Below are 17404 nucleotides of genomic sequence, written 5' to 3'. Positions count from 1 at the left end.
ACTAGTCACTTGTCATATTTTCAGACAGCTTTAGGAGATCCTTCCCAGCCACCTTATGTGGTTTTATTCATATACAAGGGGATCAGTGTCACAGAGAGATAAAAGTAACATCGCCTTGCATTCAAAAGCAAGACAGAAGCAGGCCATTTTCCTTGTAACATTAGGGAAACAGAGATTAGCAGGAGAGGAAGCAGCTTAGAGTATGTGGTAAATACGTCTCATGTGAAACTGAGCCTGCACTCCAGCATTTTAGAAACCTATCCTGGAGGTTTTACTTGAGAAAAAGCAACCTATTAAGGATTTCAAGTTTTTGTCCCAGGGAAAGGAGATTTACAAAATGTTGCTGGGGTAGAAGATCTTATTGTTATTACCCTTACTGCCTCACACATCATCTTGCAAAACGTGCTGCCACAAGAAACCCAAAGCCTGCTTTTCAAGCTCACTGCCAGCAGCAGCCTATTACAACACCTGCAATGACGATAATGAAAGCCATCTCATGAAGCCTTGTGACAATTACAGCCGCGTGCACTGTGCTTGTAATACAGCAGATTAATTGTGCTCTGGTCCTCGAATGAGACCCATAAATCAGCACGATGATGTCACACAGTGATTCACACTTGAGGTGTGATTCATGCAGCTGCAATAATTGTGTGGTAGGTCATTCAATGAGAGAGCACATTACAGGATTGAGGGCTGCTGTTTTATGAATGAGTAAGGGAGCATGGAGAAACAAGATGATCAGTACTACAGATCTGGTACCTGCCTTGGCTAGTTTGCATATTTAATGTGAGACACAGGTTTCCTCTCAGCTCTGACCAGGTTTTATTAAGGTAAATACTCTGCAGTTTTATTATACAAGTAAAAGTCCTCTTTAAGCTTGACTTTGTACATGTATGTAAATTATTAGTCTTTAAAAAGAAAACCTTGTGACATAGCAAAATATTTTTCCAGCTTCTGTACAAAATAGCTCTTCTTTTTTTTCTCTTTTTCTGTTAGAAGGCATTGAATTTTTTACTGCATGAAGTGGCCTGTGTATTTTTACAAAAGTGGTATAAAACCACCTGAAATATGCAAAAATTCCAAAGTGCACTCCAACAGCTAATGCTTTGCAAATACTTTATTACACAAATTACATTCAGCTTCTGAAAATAGTGTTCTAACAGTGATACCATCTAAAAATAAGACATCCCAGAAACACATCAAGTTTGGAAGAAGAAAAAAAATTAAATAGAGACTTTTTTCTTTCCTTCAATGCAATATAATGTTAGTGATTTTAAAAAAATAGAAGAAGATTTAGCAGCTTTATTTTCTTGTGGCACTGTATTTTCTCTGTACTGCAACAGGTTAAGGACATTGAAGAGGAAAGGCACAAAACAGAAATTGGCAACTGAACAGTTACAGGAAAAGTATTTTGATGAAGCAGATAGTATGACTTATTTACAAGATCCCCAGTTTAAAATGAGAAAATACTACTGCTTTAAATCAGTGCTGCAATTAGAAGACTTGGCCGTATTAAGATGCTCACATAAAAAACAACAGCACTGATACGGAACTTTCCTACACTCCTCTGCCTAAAAAACAGAACTAAAACCAAACAAAAACTAAAGGAACCAGTGTACAGCCCCACATAGACTAGTACAGTTTACAATTAAATACACAAAATCTTAAACGTGCTTAAGGGAAAAGGAATATGACTTTTTGGGTTGGACTGTATAATGGAGAACTTAAAGGCTGGTTTCAGAAGGATGAAGGTGCTGGTGGAGTTGGAGGTGCTGAACACTCTTCCTCTGAATCTGTGCCTTCATCTTCATCTTTTTCTTGATCACTGCCTTCAGTGCTCACTCGGTCAAAACCTTTTCGACTGTAGCTCTTGTGACTTGCAAAAAAGTTCCCAAGGTTAAGGCCACCACTGCCTTTCCCTGTGGAAAGGAAAGGTTTGTTGTAAGGTTTACTTTACTCTATGGTGGAATAAAAATCTATCTACTGATTCACCAGGATAATGGAGACTATTTTACGTGTCCTTACAGAAATTGTTTTTAAAGATCAGCACATTAGCCGCAGAGATTATGAATGAGAAAGGAAATTAATTTTTGAAGTAGAAGTTTTAACAGCATCTGTTGTTTTACTAAGTCATTATGTAGCCTACTTGTGTGCCCAAGTTTGCCTTTCATCTCAAAGTGCTTAATTTCCTTCACCAGATTTAGATAACCCATTATAAAACAGGTACCGCTCTGCCACTGGTAGTGACACATCCTCTTCAGTGGGCAGATAATGATGGATGAAAGGCATCATAGAATACACTTCCACAAAACACCTGAGGTTTGCCCCCAGTCCTTTCCCTGAGAATGTTCCATCAAATCTGTTACTCAACTAGAAGTGGATAGAAAAAAAGCCTCCACTTATTGTTCTTAAAAATCCTGAATGACTCAAGACTCACCTCTAACTCTGCCTAAAATTCTTCCTGAACTTGAATCAAGTTTGTGTTCTCCGTCACCTGAAAAACAAAGTAGATTTCAAAAATAAGCTAAAAAAAATCATATTATACGATTAAATATAAATGAAATATGAAATATAAACCCACAAAATTAAATATAATGAAATAATTATCTAGGATACAAAGCACACATATTCAACAAATTGATCAGCAGCTCTAACAAGCAAAACTGATACTTTCCAGTTTCTTGATTAAGGTGAAATTATAATTCCTAACAAAATCACTATACCACGGATGTACAGTGTATGCCAATTCAACCATTAATAAGATTCACATGCAAGATATTTCTGAGAATTTAATTCCCTCAACTGTTCACTCATGTTACTGTGAAGAGTTTACAGGAAGGACAATAACCTTGCTATTTATAATGTACACAACTACACTGCAGCACACTGCAAACGGCAGCTTGACATTCGAAATTGTATCGTTTCCCTTGAAAAAAGACTTTTTATGGAAGACAGTAAATTTCTTCCGGTATTTTGGAGGAACTTTCTCTACCCCTTCACACACTGCATCTATCTTCCTCCCTGGTACCTCTTCCCATCCTTTAAAAAAAAAAAAAAAGAGTCCCATGACCTATCTGTCTTTTCTTATATACTACGTAGTTTCCATAAACCTGTGCAAGAAGTTACTTTTACCAGCATAACTGTATCATGCTCCTTGACACAGTAAATTCAAACACTGCTTGAATCCAACTGGAATCCAAATATGCTATTATAGATCATATCCATTAATGGCAGTACTGCAGTAGTCTAGAGTGTTAGCATATCAAATGTGCTAAACTTGTTTGAACACAAAGAAGTTAGGAAGCTTTTATTTGAAATCTTCAAATAAAATACATCCAATTTAGCTGCACAGCAACAGAAGATCTTGAATTACCTAATCTGCCATTGTATGTCCTAGACAGTAGCAGAACTATTTTATTTATCTATTGCATGTAGCTTTTCTTTTCTTGATGAGAGTATCTTGATAAAGCTATTTATGCAATACAAAGTATCATAATCGAACTCCTACTTTAGTCTACCATTTTCTCAAAAAAAATTTACTATGAAATGTGAATACCAGCAAATTTACAAAGCATTGTAAGCACCAATTAAAGCTCTCACAGCAATGGGTAGAGGTCTGTTATGGTATCTGACTCACAAAATGCACAAGGTAGTAATGAACAACAATAATATATAATGCCTTGTAAATGTTATCTGTTTGCTTTTTACATATAGTTTTAGAGTCTTTTGTTCTCAAAAATTTAAAGATCCCAAACTGAAAATCAAACTATGCTCAAAAGTATTAAAATTTATGTATTCTAGACATAAATTTTATAACATGAATATATTCTAATTATTTCTGAGACAAATTTTTGGCTCAACACCAATTAAAGTTTTAGATACATGTTCTGAAAAGGTGGTGGCTTGAGATGTAATGTTAAAGGCTGCAGTTGCTGTGTGCACACTGATTCTTGGTTTGCATGCAGTGTCACTGCTGTAACTGTTCAGAACGGTAAAGGGACAGTGAGCCTCTCTCTTCATACCCTCACACCTCAGTATTCAGCAACGTTTTGAACTGCAATAATAAAAGCCTGTTCTCTAGAGTTACTCACAGTTACCTCCATAGGCAGTTGTCTTCCTCCACCGAATAAATAATAAAATTGCCAGCAGAACAACAACAGGGATAACTAGAAGAGTGGTAATAAGAACAAATGAAATTCCAGTGCTGGTGTGTTGCTGGACTAAATGTTGTTTTTCCTGCTTCTTTACAGGGTCCGTTGATTCTGGGTTGTTTTTCAATCTGCCTTCTACAATTGTTCCTGATTCTTTAAAGAGAAGACAATTTCAGCATGTAATCCATTTGCATCAAGCAACAGAACAAGGCATTAAAGAACAAGCTAGCATACCTGAAGTGTATAACAAGGAGTAACAAAGACACAAAGGAAAAACACTTATGGAGACATTTTTAGCTCTTGCTGATGTTATCCCAAAGTAAGGCAGAGAGAGTCTGAATGATATCACTCACTAGCAAAGATGCTCTTCCTTTTTCTCAGTGGGGAAAGGAGAGGTGTCAGGGAGAGTTTATTCTTAAAAACTATCTATGATTTAAAAGACAGGAAAATCCCCAAAAGTTCTATTTTTGCAAGTCGGTGTGTGATGTAATGTCAAATATCTCATTCTGATAATAACACTTCCACAGGTAATGTAGAAATCCAGTATATTATGTATTATCATAAAAATGGAATGCATTTAAAGGAATGCATTTAAAGTTCTTTTTAATAAAACTTGTGCCAAAGTGTTATATTTTCCAAACCCCCATGAGAGAACTTTGACTCTGAAAGTCTGGAGAACTTTTGAAAACTGCACCTAAACATTCCTGACTAGTTTATTACCTCTCCACCTACAAGGAGAAAACCAGTTCCAATAAAATCCTCTATGCTGTTTTGTATGTGCATAAAGACTCACATGCTTTGTGCTAACTTAATGAGTAAATATGTCTAGCTATATATTTTAAAGTCCGATTTAACTGCTGTCCTGTGTTTGGCTTTAACAGTTATTTTTCTGCTTCCTAGCAGCTGTTATAGTGCTGTGTTTTGGCTTTAGTCTGAGAACAATGCTGATAACACACCAGTGTTTTAGTTGTTGCTAAGTAATGTTTACCGTGACCAAGGACTTTCTGAGTCTCATGCTCTGGCAGTGAGAAGGGGCGTGGGAAGCCGAAAGGAAGCAGAGACAGGACACCTGACCTGACCTAGCCAAAGGTGTATTCCATACCACAGCATGTCATAACCAGTATATAAACTGGGGGGAGCTACCCGGAAGGCCCAGATTGCTGCTCGGGTCGGGCTGGATATCGTTTGGCAGTTGATGAGCAGTTGTATTGTCCATCACTTGTGCTTATTGTTTTTTTCCTTTCTCCTTTTAGTTTTATATTCTCTTCCTTTGTTATTTCCCTTATCATTATTATTATTGGTGATAGCAGTAGTGGTTTGTGTTACACCTTAGTTACTGGACTGTTCTTATCTCAACCTGTAGGAGTTACATTCTTTTGATTCTCCTCCCCATCCCTGCAGGAGGAGGAAAAGATGAAGAAGTGAGCAAGGGGCTGCATGATTCTGAGTTACTGGCTGGGCTTAAACCACGACAGCTGCATGTCTTAAGTAACTGTGTCAGGAACACACTCTGAATCAACTCTGTTTTGAGTCTGTATCAAACTTAAAATGTTTTGTTCTGAAAGAAATGCTTCAGTTTACACTGAACACACTAATACAGTGATAACAATTACAGTGCTGTCTGTTCAAGTAGTAGTTACAGCCAAGAGCACCTTTCCTCCACTGTCTTTTCCACCTCTGAGCAAAACTACTGTTCTGCACACAAGAGAACTGCTACATCTCCACAGTCCCCCACTTCACAGCAGCACAACAGTAACAGCCTCCCACAAGGAGGTTGTGACAACACATGCCACTCCTGCCTATTTATTTAGCAGAGGATGGCACAAAGTACATTGGCTACCTGTTTTCTTCAAGTGGAGTTGAAAGATGTTAATTTCAGTACAGGTACCCTAAATGTTTTAGAATTTGTTACTTAAGAACTGCTCCTGGTGGTACTACTGCGGTTTTCTCTATAGCATTAGGACTGTCAGCTAGCTATCTTCCTAAAGAAGCCAAAATGCATTCTTAATGTATCTCTAGATTTGTTCTACTATGAATGCTATATTGTGAACGCTTCACTTCTGAGTGTCTCAGTAAGGCTGATGTACCAATAGAGAGAAAACAGAAGGATAACTGTTCTGACAATAAGGATTTAATTGTTTTATAATCTCAGCCTCCTTTATTCTACTTTGTTCTATATGTTTGGAACTGCCAGTTGGAATCTGTTGGTATTCTCCTCTGTCTGCATATACACGGCTAAAGCAAATCACACACGCTCTGATTCAACCAAAGAAAAACATTTACGAATGTGTGAATATAAGCAGACTGGTAATGTTTTTCTGAGAGGGAAATGAACTTTTCCTTTTCAACATAAAGGACATACATAATGATACAAATAGTTAAAACTACTTCTCATCTTTCGAAACTGCTATTTCATCCCTTTGATTTCTACATGTATTTCTTTATCTCCTTATAGTAAGTTTTTACATGTTTGTATTTTGTTTTTGTTTTCCTTTTTCTTGTCATTTTCATGAAGATAAGGAAAAAAAAAAGGCAGTAAACCTAGGGAAATAAATATAAATAGAAAAATTTGGGGTTTTTGCCATATGGTATGACTGGCAAGGCTGTGTATTCAAAGACTATGCAGAAAGATGAACCATTTGCCATTTTAAGTTTTTTTGGTTGAGGGTTGTAAAACAGAGGGAAGGGTGCTGGGGTGTGTGTGTGTATATCACAGTTACATTTCAGAGCTATTTCTGCATCTAAAGGGAGCTGACACAGATACCAATCAGCACCATACCAGATGGTGGTACAGAATTAATTCACTAGTTAAATTTTTATCTTAGTGTCTGTGAAGCACTTGTCATCACTGAAAATGATATGTTTGGATTTGCTGCAAAATAGCCTCTACTAAGTAACACTGCTCATTTTATCTGTATGAAATGATGGTGAAAAGTAACAATCAAACTAGATAGCGTTCTTGCCTCCAACTTGGCAGAAGCCTGTTCCTAATCTATGTGAAAATAGTGGTTTCTTCATTTCCATTATGAATCAGACTAACCTTTTATTTCCTGTACCTCAATACCAGCCTTTTTAACTGACCGATGTTCCATTTCTGTAAAACAAAATTATTCTTCAGGACAACTGACATTTCAGAAAGACAGTGACATTTCTCTGCTAGCTTTCTCAAATGTTCAGTACAATCCTACAGTAAACAGTCCCGTCAGCTTCACCAAGGAGAGTCAATATAAGTGATTAAACAGCTCACAAGGCCATGGAAATAAGAAAGAGCTTGATCCATGGAAGGTGTTTGCAATAAGTAATTCTTATGCCACAGAGAGATTTTATGGGCACATGTAAAGCTTCAAGGGAGTCCAACAAAAATAAAAATGTTCATTATAATCAAAATCACAGTGGATTAAAGGCTGACTGAACCAGGGCTCATTAGCTACTGCAGTTTCATATTGCAGATAAAGCTAGAAAGAAAGTTATAGACAAGGACTTTCCTCCACCTGCAGGTGATGAATAATTCTGTTATTATTTTATTCTAGTGTTTCTTTAAATAAAAGCCCAGAATTTTTCTTGTTACTGTATGCACAAAAAGTCATATCCAGTCAGAATTACAATTTATGTGGTCCAGTCTGCTGTTACTAAGAGCAGCTGATACCAGATGCCCCAAAGGAAAATCCATGAATTACAACTGGACAAATAAGGAATAACTAGCTTAGTCAGAAGTTCATTTATAACAGCAGAGTCTTACTGGTTGACTAACACCCTGAGGCCCGAGCTTTATCTCTCTCATACATTTTTTATCCAGTATAATGTAACAGTGGATTATATTTTTATTCCTGTAAAACATCTAAACTCTCTTTGAATCCTACTAAATTGATGTCTGACTAATCAGGTCCCTCTTGCTGAAGTCAGGCTGCTTGCCTTGGGTGTTACTAGATTAGAACTGGGAAGTGTTTCCATATCACGGAAATAGGACTTCAAATTATTCATTTTCTAACGATAAAGACCCCAATGAAATGAATATAAATTATAAGTTGACTTGTGCTTTTACTTCAGCCCCTGGGAGTTTCCTGTATGATAACCTCAAAAGGAAGCAGTTGACTTCTCAGCAAATTATACATTAAAATTACTAAAATGCTGAAAAATCATGCTATTGTTTAAGTAGGTAGTGACATGACAAGGAACAGATATACCACAAGGCAAATGCATTTTGATTCCTCCTGTGAGAAACTCATGCACACGGGACATTTGTTTGATAGGGCATACAGCAATGCTAACAGATCCGTAGCACACAAATTCTGCAGGCAGAGCTTGTAGGGTACTTAAATCATTGTCATTAAGCCAACAAGCTTTTGGCCAGTGGTACCAGTTAAGTGGTACTGACTTGAAGAGACAGAATGTGAAGTTATGACATTAAGAACAAAAAGAACGTACTTTCTGTGGATGCAAACTTCCACACTGCTCTGGCATGAACATCTCCAACAAATACTGTTTTATCTTCTGAAGCAACAATGTCATGTGGCATCTCAAAGCTCTGTGAAGATAAGCAGTCACAGCTTATTCTTTAGTGTCTACATGTTCATGAGGTCTCCTTAATGCCTGGACTTGAGACTGGTCATATTCAGTCCTTAGACTGGAAAAAGCAGTAGCTGATGGTGTGAAGGCCTAACAGGAGTCAGGGGAGAGGAATTAAATTTCTATGGTATGTTTGCCTTCTCCAAGAATAACAACGTGGAGATTATTCAAAGTATTCAACCTAAATATTTTTTATATTTATAGTATTTATAATATCTATGAATTTATAATATTTATAATAATGATATCTATATTTTTGCATTCAATTTCATCCTATGAAATATATATTTAAAAAATCATGAATCTTGGTCTCAAGCCCCCATATTTAGTTTTGGTCAGAGTTTGTATGCAACACAGCTATTTGCTATACTCGGGAATAAAACCCTCTCTGTAATATAATTTAAAACTCAACTGCAAATAACAGAATATATGTGTAACCCAGAAACATGAATCTTCAAATTCATTCTTTAGTCTAAGGCAATCTATGGAATTATTTTTTTTTTAATAACCATAATTTTTAATTTACGATTTTGTATGAATGACATTTAGCCTTAGCTTCCAAACTAACCTTCTGTAAAGAAGGGACGTAACCATACAGTTGAATATTATTTCTGCTTAGGAATACACTCTACTTTTTGTCAATTAGTTGTCATCTAAACATATTAATACATCAAGCCATTCATTCTTCTCTTAAATTAGCTTTTAAGAACTGTCCGATGGCAATGAAGTAAACGTTATTCTGAATGAAGGTATTATCTGTAAGAATCACCTTGAGGATAGTATACTTTTCAAATATGTACCACATGTAGCAATTAAGGCCTGAAATTCTAGTGTCTTACTCAGTTAATATGATAAAGAATTCCCTTTCAATACCCTACTTTATAAAATATCTTATTTCCTATGATGGCTTTCTGAAAGTTGGAGAAGTAGGATGCTACCAACGTTTTCATATATATAATTATAGGCACCAGGCACTTTGTCCAATACTCTACCTTTCTAAGTGGAATAAAAGTATCAGTTATTTCTCCAGTAGAGAAGTTCATCACAAATCCTTGTACTGGTTCTGCCTCTCCAGGGTAAGGCATTCCATTAACTGCAAAGAGGAGACCTGCAACAACACCAGATTTGCTTTAACAACACACATATAACAAACTATAGTCAAGATGAACTGGAATAGTATAGATGAAAAAAAGCATGGCTGAGAGAAAAAGAGAGACAGACTGAAATGTCTGTCAACTCAATAGGAAAATAAATCAGAAGAGGAAAGTTAATCAAGGTATTGCAGGTGAAAGCTTGGCATATAAAAGATGCACATTTTGTTCAAAGGAGAAGAACAAGCCAAGCAATAGATTACAGATAGGTTAAATGTAAAAAAAGAACTTGAAAGCATTAAAAAAAAAAAAAAAGTATCTGAAGAATGCTTTGATAAGGATGCTTGATGGGATAATGGAATGTTCTTTAAATGCATCAAAAGCAGAAAGCCAGCTAGGGAATCAGTGGGACCACAAGAGGAAAAGGTGTGAAAGAGCAACTCAGGTTGATGAGGGGCCCGTGGCAGAGAAGCTCAGGTTTTGTTATTTTTTTCTGTTGAGTGTGTTGGGGAGATTCTGAAAATTTTGTTGTAGCTAATAGGTCAGAGGCGCCAGTTCAACTGGAAGCAGATATGCAAAAGATGTTAGACAAGTTGGAGGTTAATAATTCACCAGGTTTGGATAGCATTCACTCAAGTTCAGAAGGAAGTCAAATGAGAAATTACAGACTTCAGGCCAAGCTGGAATAACCTAGCGCTGCAAACAGCCACTCCTCCAGAAGACCAGCAGACTGCCAAAGTAATGCCCTCCTACAAGAAGGGCTCAAAATGGTGCCTGGGAAGTATACATCAACTATTCTGGCCTCCATCCCTGGTAAGATGGTAGAAACCACAATGAATAATAAGACATTTACTCATGTGGACTGTTGGAAACAAGTTGGTATGTCTTTCTTTAAGGGGAAATTGTGCCTCACCTCTCAATGGGGAGAAAAAGCATACAGTGAAAGGAGATTCTGTAGACATGCTTGGTCTTTCAGAAAACCTTTGACAAGGTTGTGCATCAGAAGCTATTACAGAATTTGAGTTATTACAGGGCTGAATGAAAGACCCATTAATGAACAGGAAGCAAAGAACAGATCTTAAGGGCAGAGCTTATAATTTTTCAGGATGGAGAAGTCTTGAGTAGTGCAATCCTGCAGGGATTGCAGACAAACAATTTCAGTCAATAGTCTTCATCAATGACCTGAAAAATGGGGAGAACAGTGACATCTCCCAGTCTGAGGAAGGTACTGAATTCTGCAGAGTAGTCAAAAACTTGAGGATATTGAGAAAGTCTTGAGACTGGATTATTCTGCCTCTCAAGAAAGTCCTAATAAAGATGTTAGAAGAGCAAGGCAACTACAATACTCAATGGGCTGCACAATTTAATGTCTTACAGGGAGAGATGAAGGTGGCTGGAGTTCTTTGGTTTGGAGAGGAGAAGCTAAGAGGCAACAGATGTGGCAAGTGTTTTTCACCAACTCCCAAAATGCTGAGACTTAGAATCACTCAGTGAACCTGAATCGCTTTTTTAGATTAAAAAAATAAAGCGGGTAGCGAACTTCTGGAGCCGGTAACTGCAGGATCAAGGGGGCAGACAGTAGAAGCCAGTTCATAGTGGTATTAGGAAAACTCAGGGGCGATAGGTCTATAGGAAGATATTATGAAGAAGAGATCAGGAGCTACCTCTGAACACCCTTAAATAAAATGCTTGTGGATCCATGAGGAGCAGGAGAGGAATGGATCGCAGAATGCAGCCAGTCTTACACATTCTCCTTAGAATGCCTCTGGTGCTGCCACTGTCAGAGACAGATCTATAGGTAACAAGTATCTCATCCAGTACAGCATTTCTTGGGTTCTTGGCAGATGTAAGAGAGATAGCCCTGATACTAAATTTCATACTAACTACACAGTCAGCCTGACATGCCAAAATTGCTTGTCCAGTTCTTTGGATGTTTACGTTACTTTCAGTGTCAGTATTAAAAATCTAACTCCAAAACTTATTACAGTAATTGTTAGCCAAATTGTGGTATTAAAACCAACAAATTTTTCAAACTGTTAAAGTTGTTTTTACGAAATCCAAAACTTTTCTTGATAATTTGAAACCTTTTTATTTTTCTTTCTTTAATGAAGCTTGAAATATATATTTTAAAGCATTATTAACAAAGTATTGACTGTGCAGTCACTAAGAAGCAAACAAGATCTTCCAATTGTTGACATAACATTTAGGGAGTCTAATCAATCATTTCTCAAAAGCAGAGATTATATACAAGCTTCCCTCATCTCAGAAATAGGAAAACAGGACAGCTCTCAGATTTTCCATCACATCAGCTCTACTTTTATAGAGAATAAATATCTGTCCTAAGATAACATGATGCACTCCATATGAAGTAACACTGTACTACAATATACTGGCATAAAGCAACTACTTAAAATATGGAGAACAGGAAAAAAAGATTACCTGGAACATAGGAAACTGCAAACAACTCTCTTCCAAATGATTTGTGCTTGATCTCTCTTATGAACTCCCCAGTCTCTAACCTGAAGCACTGAATTCGACCATTTTCCCTGTCGGCAACACACAGCTGACTGAAGTCAGGGATCAGGGCTAAGCTGTGAGGGATATGGAACTGTCCAGGTTTGTCTCTGCCTAAAGAAGTCTCTGCAAAATAAAATATCAAGGTTTATGTTAAAGTACACACTGACACTATTTGTTTTGCTTAGAAACAGCAATATGTCACATAATGCAATATAATATTGGGAAGAGAATAAAACCAGTTTGCTCTCTTCTTCTAGCATTTTACTCATTTACATAGGTAAATTGTGGTAATCATTGTAAATCCTGCATTTATGAATCCACTATTTCCCTGCAATATCTGGAGTAGTTTAATGCTTGATACATAAATCTGAGCCAGGCAGAAAAGTAATTATTCATAAAAATTAAATTAGATGGGATCATGGCATAAATCTTGCAAAAATTGTAAAGGCTTATATTATTGCTCGAGTGTTTAAAAAAAGAAGTTTTTTTTTGTGAAAGTCAGGCCATTTTCTTGATAAGATAGGACACACCAATACTTGTACTGAAAGCATGCTAACAAATTCCCATTTTTTTATCGTTAGTGAATATATAACTACTACAAGTACCTGTATTGAATAGAAGAGAGAAAATTGGAATGCAGTGACTAAGCCGAGGTATTGAAAGGTATTTCATTAACACACACGTATAAATAAAAGTAACAGTAACATCAGCAATCTCATGGTTCATGATAATGGCAGTACCAAGAGCTCTGACCTGTACTTTCTCCCCACTGCATCATGTATAGTCCATTTGGAGAGAACTGAATGATTCGACTGTTACAGTAGCCGTCAGAGACATAAATGCTGCCGGTGTTTGGATCCACTGCCACATCAGTTGGTTGACAGAAATGATTTTTGTCACTGCCCGGTTGCAAAGCGACTCCTAAGGTCAGTAACGGTTCTTTCTCATCTGGTCCCAGTTTGAAAACCTTTTTTTTTTTCAGTGAAGGGAAAAAGAGAAGGGGTTTCTGTTACAGAAGGTGAAATATAAGAGGGATGACTGTTCATGGGAAAATATCTATTACTTTGTATAAAATAAATTTATGTATCAAACATAATCTGCATATATTGACTATGACATCCACTACTAGTTTTTCAACAGCCTCAATTCTAGGGAATTTCTGCCTAAGTACAAATTTCCTGTGATTACAGCAAATTGAGTTAGTTTCACATTTTGGATTTAAGTATAGAAACTTGATAAGCAAAGATGTAGCAGAAAAATCTGTTATTTCTCAAAAGAATCAATATTTTAAACCAGATACTTTTATTTCCAAATGTCCACTATTTTACTATGTCTATTTAGTAAATATTTCAACACAACTATATTCCACGAAGGCCACACGGGTTGGCATTTTGTAGGCATATTCTTAATGTTTATCTTAACAGGCCTAGATAAATAATTAATTTGTGTCAAGCCTCTAGGAAAACAAAACATTTTCTGGCAAAATATTATGATCCTACTATTAAAGCTAATGTAAACGTACCTGATGGAGAGCTACATCAGTGACCCAGTAGTTACCATTTTTATCTATGCTCAAACCATGTGGTAAATAAAATCTGCAAGCATAAATGTAGAAGAATCAAGTTAAAAACATCTTTCAGGAAGAGTGATGTAGGTGTGAAGATTTCAGTTTTTATTTACAGGTCAACAAATACTGTACATACTAACTATTTGTAGTATTTAATGAAAAAGATAACTTTACAGAACAGAATTTTCTTGACAAGAGAGTCTCAACTATGAAATTCAGTTCATCTCTGGAATTTCACTCAGGCTAGTATTTGGTATCTTAAAGACAACATATAATACTCATGAGCTCTCTATTTTTGTTTGGCTGGCAGATGAAATTGTATGAATTCCTAGAAAACACAGATGGAAACATGGCAAATTACATTTATTAGTTGTTGATTTTGTAATAATTAATTTAATAAACTCAGAGACTACAGTCACACGATGTAATATAAAACATGAAAATGGCTTTGGGGACATTTATGGAGTAAAATACACAGAAATGTTAGTTTGATTAATAAAAGCAAACGTAACTTACAGGCTTTTGCCCAAGGAATGAAGCAGTTTTGCATTACTTGGATGCAGGACAAGAATTGTGTTCTGTTCAATTGGTCCAAGTCCTCTTTGTTGATAAACAAATGTGTTGTCAAAAGAACTACACAAAAATATTGGAACAGAAAGCTACCATTAGAAGGTTACACTGATAAATAGTTCAGATGCAACTTAAAGCCGAATTCTGTAGTTTAATTCCAGTGTGGGGTTATTGCCTTCTTTTTTTCTTTAAATAAATTATTGCATTACTGTATGATTGTAAGAGTTCGTGTTAGGTGTCTGCATTTCCTACTGAGGTTATGATTTCCAAACTAAAGGAGCACCAAAACAACATAACAACACTTAAGATAATCCTAAAGTCAGCAAGCAAAAACTCTTTTTCTAATCTTCTTCACCATGGCAAATCAGAAATGGCAATTCAAATAATGCAGCCTAAGTAAAAATACATCTATTTACCAGGGCATAATTGACAGTAAAAACAAGTATACTCTGCACTGTCTAAGCCAGTCTGTGCATCTGAGCCTTTCTTTTTTTCTTTTTTCCCCAACCACAATTTAATATTTTGCTAAAGCTTACTAAAGATTCAGGTCTTAAGGTTCTTACTCTTTTCAGAGAGTTCTTGCCAAGAGACTATTGGATATGATGTGTTTCTCTTCTACCCCACAACTCCACACTCAATTTTAAGGGTATGTGGAATACATTAAAATAAGCAACATTTAAACATTCAGATGTTAAGAACCAAGACTACTTGTCCAGAAGACATTTACTAGGCATAAAATATCATATGCTTAACACAGAATAAAAATACGGTTGTCTGTACCCCTCTGGGGAAGTTGGCTATTACTCTGACCTGTTGAAATACAGGTTCAGCTTTTAGTGAAGGTAAATAGACTGTAAAATATTTTGAACAAAATGTAAGTCTAAATGTTAGAAAATGGTGTTTCACTGTGGATGAAAAATGTGCGAATGTAAGTAATACCCCCAGCTCCCACCTTGTATTTTTAAATCCATTTGTTAATCCCAAGAGAAATACAGCTATGGTTGATACAACTCAGTAAACAAGAACATACATTACAGTCACAGAGAAGACTATGGATGAAGCTATTAAAACTTTATATTGTACAGTCCCAGCAGACTCTCCTCTGCATAATATTAAATATTTATATGCTTAGAATTTTCAATGTGGAAAAGCAATACTGGCTTCATATATAACCAGAAAAATCGATAATGGGATGTGTTTAAGTTTTTGCATGGGCTATGATTAAAAAATAATATTTGGCTATTGCCATTATGTATGGTAACTATCCATGAGTGTTTATTTAATATGACTGTGAATGATCAAGCACAAGGTGATAGTTACTAAAACTCTCTACTGAGTCCTCCTAAAAACTCTGCCATGATGCTGTAGGGAGACACAGGGAGATGCAGATATACAGGCACAAAATGGCCTACTGATGTGTATCTGCTTTTTGACCATGGTTCAGTAGGTGCTGTTTTATTCTTTACCATTACTGACGGTAACCATTCATGACAATCTCCTTTGGTTTTAAACAGTTTCATTTAAAAAGGAGCCTAATACTCTTAAAGACTTGCTCTAGGTATGGATGACCAGAATGGGATAACCAACACTGGGCAGACTGAACTGATGTTATTACTAATATTATTATTAATCAGCACAGCTAATCACAGAAAAGACTCTTAGTATCAGTAGGTAGTGTGCAAAAAAATAACCAACCAACCAACCACAAACCAAGACTGCATCTCTGGAAAACTGACTATCTAGACAACTTAAAAATAAATGGTTGGCTTTCCTTACTGTGATTTTGATTCTCACTACCAGTGCTGTCCAGCCTTCTAAGTATTCCCTGTTAACAACTATACAGCACTTCAGGGAACTGAGTGCTTTCAGTGTAAGAGATTGTATGGTATTTTATGCCAAGGAAGCACAGTGAACTTTGAAATGTGTCTATGTGAGTTATTTTCCATGCACCTTCTCCCTCTCAAATTTCCTTTTCTAGGAGGAAGACTGGCATGCTACAGAATCACACTCACTCTTTCCTTCCCAGCACTTGAGACCAATTTCCCAAGGAATCAATGTCCCTTTGCTTCAACTGATAAAGGAGGACAAATGAGAACACAAACTATACCGACTACTATTAGCTTAGAAGAAGAAAGTCCAAAACCCAAAGTAACTGGACACATTACTATAGTATACCACATTGCTCTGCAGCATTGTTTTCTAGTAGGTCCTGCAGTTTAATATCGAAGGACAACTAAAATCGAAGTTTTATATTAGTTTGATATTGAAGGACAAATAAACTGCATACGTCACTACTTCTAATTGCAAACCCCACCGTAATTTCACAGCTATTCTTCTACTTCTCAGATGGCTAATTCACACTAATACAATTTATTGCTAAATCTAATGTCCTTCTGGTGGGCTACATATTAAATTCAGACAGACCACCTGATCGCATAACCCCTGAAGGCACAACCTGGAGCACTATTCTTTATGAATATCCATAACCGTTGTGGTACTGTGCTCAGCCTAAATGAACCTGCCTAGCTTGTTAAGAAGGCATCCACAAGAACACGGTTTATACTCTCTAGTTTATCTTCTACAAATTGCATAAATAGTATACAGTTTTTTCATCACAAAATGCAAAATATCTTCCAACTGACACATTGCTTATATAGCTGAATAGTTGTAGTTTTTTCATTCTGAACAGTACATGCTGCACATAGCAGACTGTTCTGAAATTAAGGAGATAATGTGTTAGAAGAACCTGACTTATTTAAAAGGATTTATTTTCTTTTTGAATCAAGCACAGAAGGAATGCTACAGCCACTGGAAAGCTGCGGCCTGTCACTGCAGAGCTGCTTTTGTGTTCTAACGCAGACTGAAGTTGCCTTATAAAAGAGCATAGACCATACATCCAGCTGTATTTAGTTGAATGAAGATCCAGCTTTTAAGGCATACAT

At 36.4% G+C, this 17404-nt stretch overlaps 1 protein-coding gene across 6 annotated transcripts in view; it reads right to left on the bottom strand.

The window, feature by feature from the left end:
• Window positions 1–1099: 1099 nt before the first annotated feature.
• The window catches only part of PAM (peptidylglycine alpha-amidating monooxygenase), a 66095-nt gene continuing 49790 nt past the window's right edge, over window positions 1100–17404 (bottom strand). For 3 of the 6 annotated variants that reach the window (XM_062621719.1, XM_062621722.1, XM_062621724.1), the window contains 10 exons: window positions 14409–14525; window positions 13848–13920; window positions 13079–13292; window positions 12248–12448; window positions 9710–9825; window positions 8577–8676; window positions 7192–7245; window positions 4098–4304; window positions 2438–2494; window positions 1100–1919 (listed from right to left, as the gene is read on the bottom strand). In XM_062621719.1, the coding sequence (XP_062477703.1) occupies window positions 1738–1919; window positions 2438–2494; window positions 4098–4304; window positions 7192–7245; window positions 8577–8676; window positions 9710–9825; window positions 12248–12448; window positions 13079–13292; window positions 13848–13920; window positions 14409–14525 (1321 nt within the window). In that variant the 3' untranslated portion in view covers window positions 1100–1737. The remainder of the gene's footprint in view (window positions 1920–2437; window positions 2495–4097; window positions 4305–7191; window positions 7246–8576; window positions 8677–9709; window positions 9826–12247; window positions 12449–13078; window positions 13293–13847; window positions 13921–14408; window positions 14526–17404) is intronic. The other 3 variants (XM_062621720.1, XM_062621725.1, XM_062621723.1) reach the window with 2 other exon arrangements.

This window comes from Pezoporus occidentalis, unplaced genomic scaffold (genome assembly GCF_034315485.1).
Source record: "Pezoporus occidentalis ecotype Australia unplaced genomic scaffold, CSIRO_AGI_Poc_V1 ctg232, whole genome shotgun sequence".
NCBI classification, from domain to species: domain Eukaryota; kingdom Metazoa; phylum Chordata; class Aves; order Psittaciformes; family Psittacidae; genus Pezoporus; species Pezoporus occidentalis.
The sequence above is the reverse complement of the archived record's forward strand: the minus strand, read 5'-3'. Positions and strand labels throughout refer to the sequence as shown.